Here is a 12558-nt window from a genome sequence, read left to right on the forward strand (position 1 = left end):
TCAGTTCATAAAGTGAATATTTGAGTTTATAAAGAAAAATGCAGACACTATCTTTTTGAACAGCCCGACATTCATTTTTCTTAATTTCCTGTAAAGTAATTGGAAAATTTATACATTTTTCTAGATGATTTTTGATTTAGAATATAATGTGGTGTCCCCAATGCCTGTAAATAAAAACAATCATAAGGATTCTGAGCTTTATTCATGTTTTTGAATGCACTGCTATTATTTTGAACACAACTGTATGTCTATTGATTTACTGAGATGGCTAAAATCCTGCAGATTAAATTTTGTTCAGTCAGTCTGTCATGTACAGGAACCTGTACCTGGATGTACAGCTTTGTAAAGAATAAGTCAGCCTTTTGTTTTTTGTTTTTTTTGCTCTGTATCTTTTCTATTTACATTTTAATAGCACAGCTGTGAGTCTTTTTTATAGAGGAAAAAAGCATCGATTTAAATATGCCAGTAGTTTATTTCTGAGTAATCTCATGTACATCTACAGCTGAATGTTAATAAAAATGTCTGACATTTGGGACGTGTAGCTTTGACTCAGAAGTGCCTTTTTGTTTATACCTTTTGGGAAGAAAATATATCGAGATATATATCGTATATTGCCATTCAGCTAAAAAAATATTGAGATATTACTTTTGGTCCATATCGCCCAGCCCTAGTTCAGAGCTTCAGATCTGACGGCAGAGAGAGGATTCCCAGCTGGAATCAGAATACCAAAACCTTCAGATACCAAACACAGTGTGACCCTGTTTATTTTATCATCATCATCATATTTAACCTGCTCTCTCTTTGGAATCACTTCATTTTGTGAGATAAAATGAAGCCACTCAGACTCATGATTTTAGCTGCAGTAAAAAACACCAAGAACAAAAAAACGGGAACTTTTAGGTTTTGTTGTTACAGCTGCTCATTGGGTCCCATTAAAACCACCAAATTTGTAACTTGACAAACGTGGAAACACCTGTAACCAGTCTGAAAAGGTCACGATAAACCCCGCAGTGCAGCTCACTTCATTTCTAGTGAAATGCTTCGAGTAAAATTCAGCACCCAATAAATAAAGGACTTATTTTTAAAGTCTTTGTGTTTAAATAATGACTTATAATCAAACCTTTCAAAATAAGTCATTTCAAGATAAAAGTTCTCTTTTAAAGTTGCTTCTTTTTAAATGACTTTTCTTGAAAGGTTTTCCAGGGTAATGAAGAATGTCATTACCTTCCTCCTGCTGGGGTAACATTTGTCCTTTCAGAATAAAACCCGGTGGAGTGAAAGAAGGGAGGCATTCACACAGCGGCTGGCGAGCACTGGTTTTACTGGTCTGACAGTTAAATACAGTTTGATGATCAATAATGAGGCTACAGTCCTCAGCAGAGAGGCACGAAGAAGAAACTTCCCCAAAACACCCTAACCCCCTGTCCAGGGTCACACTCAGTCTCCGCCCCCTTCAACAATAAACAAAAACAAATGACACAGCGATCAGCTGTTTCTGATAACTAATCAATAACTGATGCGGGGCCTGAGTGGGACACACTGATGTCATATTCCACAACCAGTCAGCTCGCTCATCTGCTGACAGCCTGAGGATTATTGATAAGGCATCCATTCTGACAGGAAGTCCTGATCAATCAGTCTGGCGCTGTGGTGCTCCAAACTTCCTGTTCTCAGTCTTTTTCTTCAAAAAGAAAGCGGGGAGGGGGGAGCTTGAGTTGAATTTGTGCTTCAGTCTGTCAGAATCAGAGCCAATCAGCTGTTCAATAACTGATCAGTGGCGGGCTTCCTGCCTGTAGCTCCGCCCACCAGGCACACCATAACCACTCAGCTTCATCATTTTAGCTGGCAGCAGAAACCTGGTTCTTCTTTGCTGATTAGATTAATTGTTAAGTTAATCACTTAATCGATGAAATGACCCTCAGGCCTCCTGTGAGTCGTGTGACTCAGACCTGGTGTGTTTATTGGAGAAAGTCTGAGTGACGAATGAGTTCACAGCAGTTTCCTTTTAAGCAGCAGCTTCCTGCTGTTAGGACTTATTTTAAAACTCTTTTTCCTCTCTGGATTCAGTTTTTACAGGAAGTCTGAGGACAGTGAATAAACTCGCCACGTAACAACAAATTCACGTTAGCAGGATTTTCAAAATTAATAGAACACCGGTCTCTTAACACCATGCATTTTACTTTGAAAATCCTCCTGGGTAACAGCAGAGCTATGAGGAGCCGTCGATCGATCGGAGAACCCAGTCGACATGTGAAGAAGAAAACAAAAAGCTGATCGTTGGAAAAAGTAACGGTTGGGTTTTTATTGATTAGAAGATAAAAAAGAAAACTGTTTCTGCTTCCAGCTTTGTTCTTTCAGTTTTCATGGTGACTGACCTCTGACCTCGTCTGAAGAACAAACATCCAAACTCCACAAAAAATACCAAACAAAAAACCCCCCCAAAATAAAGCCCGCCCCTTCCTCTGCTCACATGACCTGCCACAGGGCCGCTGCCCTCAAACTAATCAGTTTAAAAATCAAATAAAACCTGTTCACTTGCTCAATGAGCCCGATCAGCTGTTGCACAGGTGAGGTGATGTCAACAGGAGCCACCTGGCCTCAGGACGGCCGCTGCCTGCAGGCGGCACTCTGTGAGGGGGGGCAGTCTGTGTGGGTGGAGGACTCCTCTAAGAGCCCGGCCTCTTCCAGAGGCCCCGCCTCCTCAGAGGAACCCTCTGCCTCTGAGAGCCCCACCTCCTCCGAGGGCCCCACCTCCTGCTGTGTTGTGACTGGAGGAGCTGGTGCAGGTTTAAATTCTACAGAAATAGAGTTTGGATCTTGACCACCAAAGGCTCCGCCTCCTAAGGATCTTCCTCCTACTCCACCACCTCCCATCCAGAACTCGGCCACTACATTGATCTCTGCTGGCCCCTGACCTCCGCTCGCTCCCGCATCAACAGATGAGGTCAGAGCCTCGGTGAGTATGGCGGCAGTGTGAGCGACCCAGTTCAGCTCTGCCCTCACCTCCCCACCTGTGGCTCCGCCTTCTGAGTGGGATGGTTGGGAATCAGTCTGAGGCCCCGGTTCGGTGCCACCGGTCGGCCCTGGTTGGGGGGCATTAGCGGGTCTTGTTCCGGTGGCGGCAGCGGCGCCATTGTTGTTCAGGTTGTCCTGCAGAGCTGTCTGGTTCTGACCCGCCTGCTGGTTCTGCAGCAGCATCTCCTGGATCCGGATCTGCTGCAGGATGGCAGGAAGCTCATAATGATGGAAGAAGTAGATCATGGAGTGCTGCAGAAGGATGAGAAGGTTAGGTTTACAGTCTGAAGGGGTGGGGCTTAACAGAGGTGTGAGGATGGTGACGGTTACCTGAATGAATAGCCAGGAAGTGACAAGGGCGAGGCTGCTGTACTGCCCGTTGAAGCGGTAATGATAGGCGTAGAAAGCGAAGTGGTAAAGGTAGAAGAACCTGAAGAAAAACAGATCAGATCTTTCAGTGATTCCCAAAGTGTGGGCCCCTGCTGGGTCCTGAAGGTACTACAGGCAGCTTGCCAGACAATAAGCTTCAGATATAATATTTACATAAAAACAGTCAGTTTAACCCAGGGATCCTCACATCCAGGCCTTGAGGGCCGGTGTCCTGCAACTTTTAGATGTGTGTCTGCTTCAACACACCTGAGTCAAATATAGAAGTCATTAGCAGGACTCTGGAGAACCTGACTGCATACTGAGGAGGTAATTCAGCCATTTGATTCAGGTGTGTTGGATCAGGGACACACCTAAAATCTGCAGGACACCGGACCTCGAGGCCTGGAGTTGAGGATCCCTGGTTTAACCTGTGATCGTTTTTATTGATCAGTGACCCTCGCCCATAGGCACAGACCTTACCTGAGCCAGTGGCGTTTGCTGGTGTTTGTGTGGCAGCAGATGGCGTCGTACTGATCGGCCAACCACACGATGAGGATGATGTAGAACGCCGTCGTTGTGTCATTGAAGAACTCTGACATGATGGCTTCCATGCCTGAGGAAGGCAGTGACATCACAGGTCAGATTCACATTTAGCCCCACCCCCAATCCATCCAGTCAGTTTACAGAATTTATTTTTAGCTTTTTAATCTGATGCCAAATTTTAATTTCTGGGAACCGTCAGAGCATTTTACTTTTTATTTCATGAAACTTTATTTAACACTAATTTTTAACCTTTATTGCATCAGCTCATAGACTCAGCCTGGACTGTCTCAACCTGTGACACCTCCATCTCTATCCTAAATTGGGGTCTGGCTCCGGAGTCAGGGCTTCAGTTGGGGTCCTGGTCCTCGATTTGTGATTAAAATGTTGTGATCAAGCTTTGGAGGCAGTCCAGAATTAGACCGGCATCAGGACTCACCTACAAGGGCCAGGATGACAGTGAGCAGAGGGGCTGCTGGGAAGGCGATGGTCATGTTCATTTCCAGCATCTGAAGGAGATCAACTGAAGGGAGAGAGAGCAAATCAGAACAAAGCTGAGGCTCCAGGTCAGAGTCTAAAGTCTGACATTTCACAGCTTCTGGTCTCCTGGACTTTGATGTATTATTGTAGGGTCTTTACCCACAATACAAAGCGCCTTGAGGCGACAGTTTGTTGTGATTTGGCGCTATATAAATAAAATTGAATTGAATTGAATTGATGTGTGAGGAGACTGACCGATGAAGACGAAGATCTGGTGGTGAGAGTATCTGAGCAGCATGGACACCGACAGAGTCTGAAACGGAGAGAGATGGCAGGTCAGAACAGACGGGGTGGAGCAGACAAACAAAAATCACACCTCAGAATGAAACCGATCTGATCAGCTTTCTTTCTGCCTCTAAAACCTCTCTGGGGCTTCTGCAAAATGTGCCATCTGCGCCTTGTGTACTTACAAATATGACCATGATGACAAAGGCAGCCAGGTACGAAGTTCTGGCCATCCACATGCTGACAAAGCGGTAATGCTCCCCAGAGACCACATTCCTCAGGAACCCTGCAAAGAACCACACAGACAGACACTTTAACCTGAGCTACTGTCACATGACAGGAAGCCCACACCTGGACTTCCTGGGCACATTCCAGGAAGTATGTTCAACAAGCTTTAAGCTTAAAAGTAAATGGAGTTGATTAAGATTCAAGATTCAAGAAGTTTATTGTCATGTACACCGCAAAACACTGTGGTTATGCTGAGCAATGAAATTCTTACTTGCGACTGCTTTACAAACAATTGAAATAAGCAACTAAGTTAAAATAAAATTTAAGAACTAGTATATTAGGAAAGTAAAAGTAGAAAATAAAAATAAATAAATAATAAAGCAAGTGCAATATATACAGATATATACAGATGAAAGAAAGGCAGGTAATCACAGTTTGGTAATCAGTCAGTGGTTCAGTAGCCTGATGGCCTGTGGATAGAAACTGTTTTTTAGTCTGGTTGTTCTTGCTTTTACACTCCTGTAACGTCTGCCAGACGGCAGGAGTGTGAACAGTGTGTGCTGTGGGTGGGTACGGTCCTTGATGATGTTGTGTGCCCTCTTTATTACCTGGGTATTATAAGTGTCCTGTAGTGATGAGAAGGCAGCTCCACAGATGAATTGTGCTGTTTTGATGACACGCTGGAGAGCCTTCCTGTCCTGACTGGTGCAGTTTCCACACCACACCGTGATGGAGTTTGTCAGGATGCTCTCCACAGTGCATCTGTAAAAGTTGCTGAGGAGCTTGGGGGATAATCCGAATTTCCTCAGTTTCCTTAAGAAGAAGAGTCTCTGCTGAGCTTTCTTGACAGTCTGTGCTGTGTTGTAGGTCCAGGTGAGGTCTTCACTGATGTGGGTGCCAAGGAATTTGAAGGTCTTTACTCTCTCCACCTGAGTCCCGTTGATGAATAATGGAGCATGCTGGTCTCTTCTCTTCCTCGGGTCAATAATCATCTCCTTAGTCTTCTCTGTATTTAAGGAGAGATTATTTTCCTGGCACCAGGACACCAGCTGGGCCACCTCTTCCCTGTAAGCTGCTTCCACTCCCCCAGTAATCAGCCCAATGACGGTGGTGTCGTCAGCAAACTTGACGATGGAGGTGTTGCTTTGGGAGGGGATGCAGTCGTAGGTGAAGAGGGTGTACAGGAGAGGACTGAGCACACAGCCTTGTGGGGTCCCAGTGCTCACTGTCGTTGTTTCTGATGTCCTGGTACCAACTCTGACTGCCTGAGGTCTGTCTGTAAGGAAGTCCAAGACCCAGCGGCAGAGGGAGGGTGGTATTCCGAGGGTGAACAGCTTTTCAACCAGCCTGCTTGGGATGACGGTGTTGAAAGCTGAACTGTAGTCTATAAACAGCATTCCAACATAAGTGTCCTTATTTTCAAGGTGTGAGAGGGCTGTATGGATGGCTGCATTAACAGCATCATCAGTTGAACGGTTCTGACGGTATGCAAATTCATACAAGATGGCGCCGGTGAGGTCAGCAGCCGTCGTACCTGCTCCTACGCTTTGTTTGTATATATTAGGTTTAGCTCTAATTCTCGACTTTATAATTCCGCCTGCTCTGTGTCATATCACGTATGACAGACAGACTCTTTTTAATATCAGAATACAGCACTCTGGCTGTATTCTGACACCTTTTTCTCCCGACCAGACTTGGCCCCAGGAGATACTGCGTTTCCAGTGGGCCAGCTCAAACAAAGGACGGACCAGGTCACGGACAAGGCCCCGAGGGAAAAGAGCCGGCGTAAGAGAGAGGCTGAGGCGCAGAGTGCACCAAACGCCACTGCCGAGCATCCTGTTGGCTAATGTCCAGTCACTGGATAACAAGCTGGACGAACTCAGGGCCAGGATACAGTTTCAGAGGGACATAAGGGACCTCAACATCATCTGTCTCACGGAGACATGGCTGACCCCCCCTCATACCGGACCACGCCGTACAGCCGTCGGAGTTCTTCAGTGTTCATCGCACGGACAGAACAAGTGAGTCTGGAAAATCAAGAGGAGGTGGTGTGTGCCTAATGATTAATAACAACTGGTGTGACAGTAGGAATGTTGTCCCTCTGAAACAATCATGTTCACCTAACCTGGAGCTCCTAACCCTGAAATGCCGCCCCCACTACCTGCCCCGCGAGTTCACGTCGGTCATCTTCAGCGCCGTCTATATTCCACCTCAGGCGGACACAAACACTGCACTATCCGAGCTACATGAGGCGATTTCCACCTATCAGGCTAACCAGCGTGATGCGGCTCTCATCGTAGCCGGGGACTTTAACAGTGCAAACTTGAAAAAGGTAATACCGGAATTGATTCAACACATCGACTGCCCCACCAGAGGAGAGAGGACCCTAGACCACTGCTATTCTCCATTCAAAGATGGCTACAAAGCAAAGCCTCTTCCGCCTTTTGGGAAGTCTGACCACACCGCTGTCCTTCTCATGCCGAAATACAAACAACGGCTCAGGCAGGAACCCCCTGCTGTGAGAGAAGTGACACGGTGGTCTGATCAAACAGAGGCCGCTCTGCAGGGTGCGTTGGATTCAACCGACTGGGACATGTTTCGCAGCAGCGCGGGCGGAGACATCGAGGAGTTTACGGAAACTGTCGTGGGATTTATTGGGAAAGTTGTTGATGACACTTCACTTAGGAGGACCATCAGGACTTTTCCCAACCAGAAGCTGTGGGTGGATAAATCTGTCCGCGACGCCCTGAGGTCCCGCACCGTTGCCTACAACTCCGGCCTCGCCTCTGGGAACATGGAGGTCTACAAGGTTGCATCATACAACGTCCGCAGAGCGGTGAAAGAGGCTAAACATCGCTACGGCCGCAGACTGGAACAGCAACTACAACAGTCTGACTCCAGGGGACTGTGGCAGGGACTACGCACCATCACGGACTACAAAGCACCACACACACCCCCGGTGAGTGCCGACGCTTCTCTGGCTGATGAACTCAACATCTTCTTTGCGCGCTTTGAGTCGGGAAGCCGACAGCCCGCTGCGCTCCCGGCCGGAGGGGCGGAGACACTCACTGTGACGGAGCGCGACGTGAGGAGGGCATTTAGACGTATAAACACTAGGAAAGCGGCTGGACCAGACGGTATTAGTGGACGTGTCCTTAAGACCTGCGCTGACCAGCTGGCACCTGTGTTTACACTGATATTCAACCTCTCACTGAAACTGTGTGTGATTCCCACCTGCTTTAAAAAGTCCCTCATAGTCCCAAAGAAACCACACCCCAGCAGCCCCAATGACTTCAGGCCCATAGCACTCACCTCTGTGGTGATGAAGTGTTTTGAGAGACTCATCAAGACATTCATCACCTCCTCACTGCCCACCACCCTCGACCCACTACAGTTTGCATACCGGCCAGACAGATCCACAGATGACGCCATATCCTTCCTCCTCCACAAGACCCTTTCACACATAGACACTGGTAAGGGGAACTATGTGAGAGTGCTGTTTGTAGATTACAGCTCAGCATTCAACACCATAGTTCCCTCCAGGCTGGTCTCTAAGCTGCTGGACCTGGGCCTGGGCCCATCCCTGTGCAGGTGGGTTCACAGCTTCCTGACCAGCAGACCACAGGTGGTACGAGTGGGTCACCTCACCTCATCCTCCCTCACCCTCAACACTGGATCCCCCCAAGGCTGTGTGCTCAGCCCTCTGCTGTACTCACTGTACACCCATGACTGCGAGGCCACGTCAGAGTCCAACGTCATCATCAAGTTTGCTGACGACACTGCTGTTGTGGGACTAATCTCTCACAATGAGGAGACAGCCTACAGGAGAGAGGTCTCCCGCCTGGAGAACTGGTGCCAGGAGAACCACCTCCTGCTCAACGTCAGCAAAACGAAGGAACTGATTGTGGACTTCAGCAGGAAGCAGCAGAGGGACTACCATCCACTTGTCATCAGTGGTGCTGAGGTGGAAAGAGTGGACACTTTCAAATACCTGGGAGTGACCATCTCACAGGACCTGTCCTGGACTCATCACATAAACATCACTGTGAAGAAGGCCAGACAGCGTCTCTACCTCCTCAGGCGGCTGAGAGACTTCAAGCTCCCACTCAAGGTGCTCAGGAACTTTTACACCTGCACCATTGAGAGCATCATGCGTGGGAGCATCACCACCTGGATGGGAAACTGCACCAAGCAGGACTTCATGGCCCTAAAAAGGGTGGTTCGTTCAGCTGAACGGACCATCAGAACCACCCTCCCCAACCTGCAGGACATTTACACCAAGCAGTGCAGGCTGAGGGCCATGAAGATCCTAAAACAGCCCAGCCACCCCGGACACTCTCTCTTCTCCCTGCTCCCATCAGGCCGGCGTTACCGCTGCCTGAGGACTAAGACTGAAAGGTTGAAGAAGAGTTTTTACCCACAAGCCATCCGTCTGCTCAACTCTGAGCCCTAACTGGACCATTATTGCACAATGTAAATATTATAATCTATAAAAGTGTGTATAGTGTATAGTATATAGAGTATAGTGTATAGTGTGAATTACTTTTTTTATTTTTATTCTTCTTATTTATATGTGTGTGTGTATATATGGTTGCAGGTACAAAATACATTTCACTGTGCATTGTACTGTGTATAACTGTGCATGTGACAAATAAACACTATCTTATCTAATTGCAGGGGATCTAATGTGTCCGGAATGGATCCTTTAATATGGGACATGACCATCCTCTCAAAGCACTTCATTACAAGTGAAGTGAGTGCAATGGGACGATAGTCATTCAAAGGGGTTGTGTTGGTTTTCTTGGGGAGGGGCACTATAGTGGTGGACTTGAAGCATGTGGGCACAGATGATTGGGAGAGGGACAAATTAAAAATATCTGTAAAAACCTCGGCCAGCTCTGAAGAGCAGACCCTCAGAGCACGGCCAGGGATGTTGTCGGGGCCAGGTGCTTTTCGGGGGTTGGTCCTCCTCAGGGCCTTGCACACCTCAGTCGATGTTACAGTGGGTGAAGAGCTCTGTGTTGCCTCCGGTAGTAGAATCTCTCTACGTTGGATGGAGTTGAGGGTGTCAAAGCGAGCATAGAACTGGTTCAACTCATCTGGTAGGGCGTTGTTGCAGGCTGTGATCCTGCTGTTCCTCTGCTGAAAGTCAGTGATGTGTTGCAAGCCCTGCCACATGCGTCGGGAATCAGAGTGTTTGTAATATCCCTCCAGCTTCAGTCTGTACTGCCTCTTGGCTTCCCTGATGGATCTACATAGGTCATATCTGGTCTTTCTGTAGCCCTCCGTGTCACCAGAGGCAAATGCAGTTGAGCGTGCATGCAGCATGGAGCGTACCTCACAGTTCATCCATGGTTTCTGGTTGGGATATATCTTGCAGCATTTGGTGGGGACAATATCATCAACGCATGTGCTGATATAACTGGTAACCACTGATGCATATTCCTCTAAATCCACAGAACTGTCCTCTCTCAGAGCAGCATTCTTAAACACATCCCAGTTTGTGGCATTAAAGCAGTTCTGAAGCACCCAGATCAGTCTCTTCACTCCAAACTTTAATGCTTTTAATTGCTGGGGGGGCTTGTTTGAGGAGCTGCCTGTACTTTGGATAGAGGAACACAGAAATATGGTCGGACTGTCCAAAATGTGGGCGGGGCACAGCCTTGTATGCATCCTTCACATTGCTGTACACGTGATCCAGAATGTTGTTATTCCTTGTGGGAAAGCTCACATGTTGATGGAACTTAGGGAGAACAGTCCTGAGGCTGCAATTGTTAAAATCCCCGGCAACAACAAACACAGCATCTGGGTGGGCGGTCTCATGTTTGCTGATGATGTCGTGCAGTACTCCTAGCGCTGTGGTCCGATCGGCTCGCGGCGGGATATAAACAGCCAGCATTAACACAGCACTGAACTCCCTCGGTAAATAAAAGGGTCTGCACTTCACCATCAACACTTCGATGTCAGTACAACAGTGTTTCTCCACCACCTGAACGTCCACACACCATCGCTTGTTGACATAAACACATACACCGCCACCTTTGTTTTTACCCGAGGCAGATGTGCGGTCTCCGCGGTGCACTGAGTGGGTCTGTAGTTGAATGGCCGAGTCTGGCGTAGTTGCAGTGATCCAGGTTTCCGTGAAGATCAGAGCACAGCACTCCCTGATCTCCCGCTGAGCTATTGTCCTAGCTCTCAGCTAGGACAATAGCGAATTTCCAGTTCCAGAATCCGTCCAATCAACTCTATTGTTCATCTTGAGTTAACCTTGTTTCAAACTGAGTGAGGCCATGATTATAGCTGCTCCTGATTCAAGAATCAGTCAGGTGATTGCTTCCTTTTGCTCACCAGTGAAGACTAATGTACGTAATCTTAGTGTAGTATTTGTTTCCGCTTTAGGTTTTGATTAACATAAAAATCTCTCACATTCCTGTTTCTTTAATTTTAAGGAACATTTCTAAACTGCAGGCTATAGACTCCTCTGAACCGGTGAAAATTGTTCATGCATCTGTATCGTCACATTTAGATTAGTGTAATACCCTTTTTAAAATCTTCACACCTTTGAGCGATTCAAAATGCTGCAGCCTGACACACTTTTGCATTCTGCCCATTTAATTCTCTTTACATTGGCTCCCAGGCCTCACACTTACAGAGCACTAAATGGACACACCCCAGACTACTCATCTCAACTTGCTGTTAAACACCGCTGCTCATCATCTTCACTCATAAGCTCAAAATCTATTAGACTGAGGACTGAGCCTTTCTGCAGTTTCCCGCTCCAGCTCCGTTTAGCTGACTCTGAGGAGCCTCTTTAAAAAAAAAAAAAAAAAAGTTAAAAACCTGTTTAAATCGGGCTTATAACAGTCTTTGCTTTGTTTTTATTTTATTCAGTTTTAACATGGTTCTTTTTGATAGTGTTTTAAGTGCTATGTGGCTTTTGTTTGTAAACATAAATAAATTTACTTACCCGTGATATTGGACAGTAACAGACTCCAGGCCAATCTGCCCTCAAGTCATTTTTTTATTAAATAAAAATGGTTTTGCAGCAGTTTGACCATTTCACTGTTTGAATAATTATTCAGTAAAATTCAATATATTGCTGGACTGCAGCAAGTTCACTTTTAAAAAAACAAAAAACAAACAAACAAAAAAAAAAAAATTTCATTATTTCTGATTACTGGATAAAAATGCTTAATGATATTTTCAGAAAAACTGCTTTAATGTTTAAGGGTTTCTAATCTGATCTCATCTCCACTGATAAATGGCGGCTCACTGATAAGAGAGGTTTCACTGAGTTACTGTTAAAAAGGTCAGGGGGTCATAGTTTAACTAAAAACCTGCAGGGCAGCTTTCCAAATCTATAATGAATGTAAAGGCAAACATAGGGCTGGGTGATATATCGAGTTTTTAAGACAGATATATTTTCATACGCAATATAAGATGAGACAATAGTATTTATATCGATATAGTCTATGACACGTTACAATCATACTTGTAGATCCACCAGTTCTATGGCAGGCCGTTTTAACATAAAATCCATTTGTTTGACTAGCCGTAATTACATTTCACATATCTAAAACTACATTTTGACTATCCAGAATGGTAATTTAAGATATCCGCAATTACATTCTGACTAGTAAG

The 12558-nt window shown here is 46.2% G+C and overlaps 1 protein-coding gene across 1 annotated transcript in view; it reads right to left on the minus strand.

The window, feature by feature from the left end:
- Nucleotides 1-1304: 1304 nt before the first annotated feature.
- tmem259 (transmembrane protein 259) overlaps nucleotides 1305-12558 on the minus strand; it is a 29464-nt gene continuing 18210 nt past the window's right edge. Inside the window, exons 7-12 of the mRNA XM_030727973.1 lie at nucleotides 4875-4975; nucleotides 4660-4717; nucleotides 4364-4447; nucleotides 3865-3997; nucleotides 3346-3445; nucleotides 1305-3267 (exon numbers count right to left, since the gene is read on the minus strand). Coding sequence (XP_030583833.1) covers nucleotides 2599-3267; nucleotides 3346-3445; nucleotides 3865-3997; nucleotides 4364-4447; nucleotides 4660-4717; nucleotides 4875-4975 — 1145 coding nt within the window. The 3' untranslated portion in view covers nucleotides 1305-2598. The remainder of the gene's footprint in view (nucleotides 3268-3345; nucleotides 3446-3864; nucleotides 3998-4363; nucleotides 4448-4659; nucleotides 4718-4874; nucleotides 4976-12558) is intronic.

Source organism: Archocentrus centrarchus, chromosome 4, assembly GCF_007364275.1.
Source record: "Archocentrus centrarchus isolate MPI-CPG fArcCen1 chromosome 4, fArcCen1, whole genome shotgun sequence".
Taxonomy (NCBI): Eukaryota; Metazoa; Chordata; class Actinopteri; order Cichliformes; family Cichlidae; genus Archocentrus; species Archocentrus centrarchus.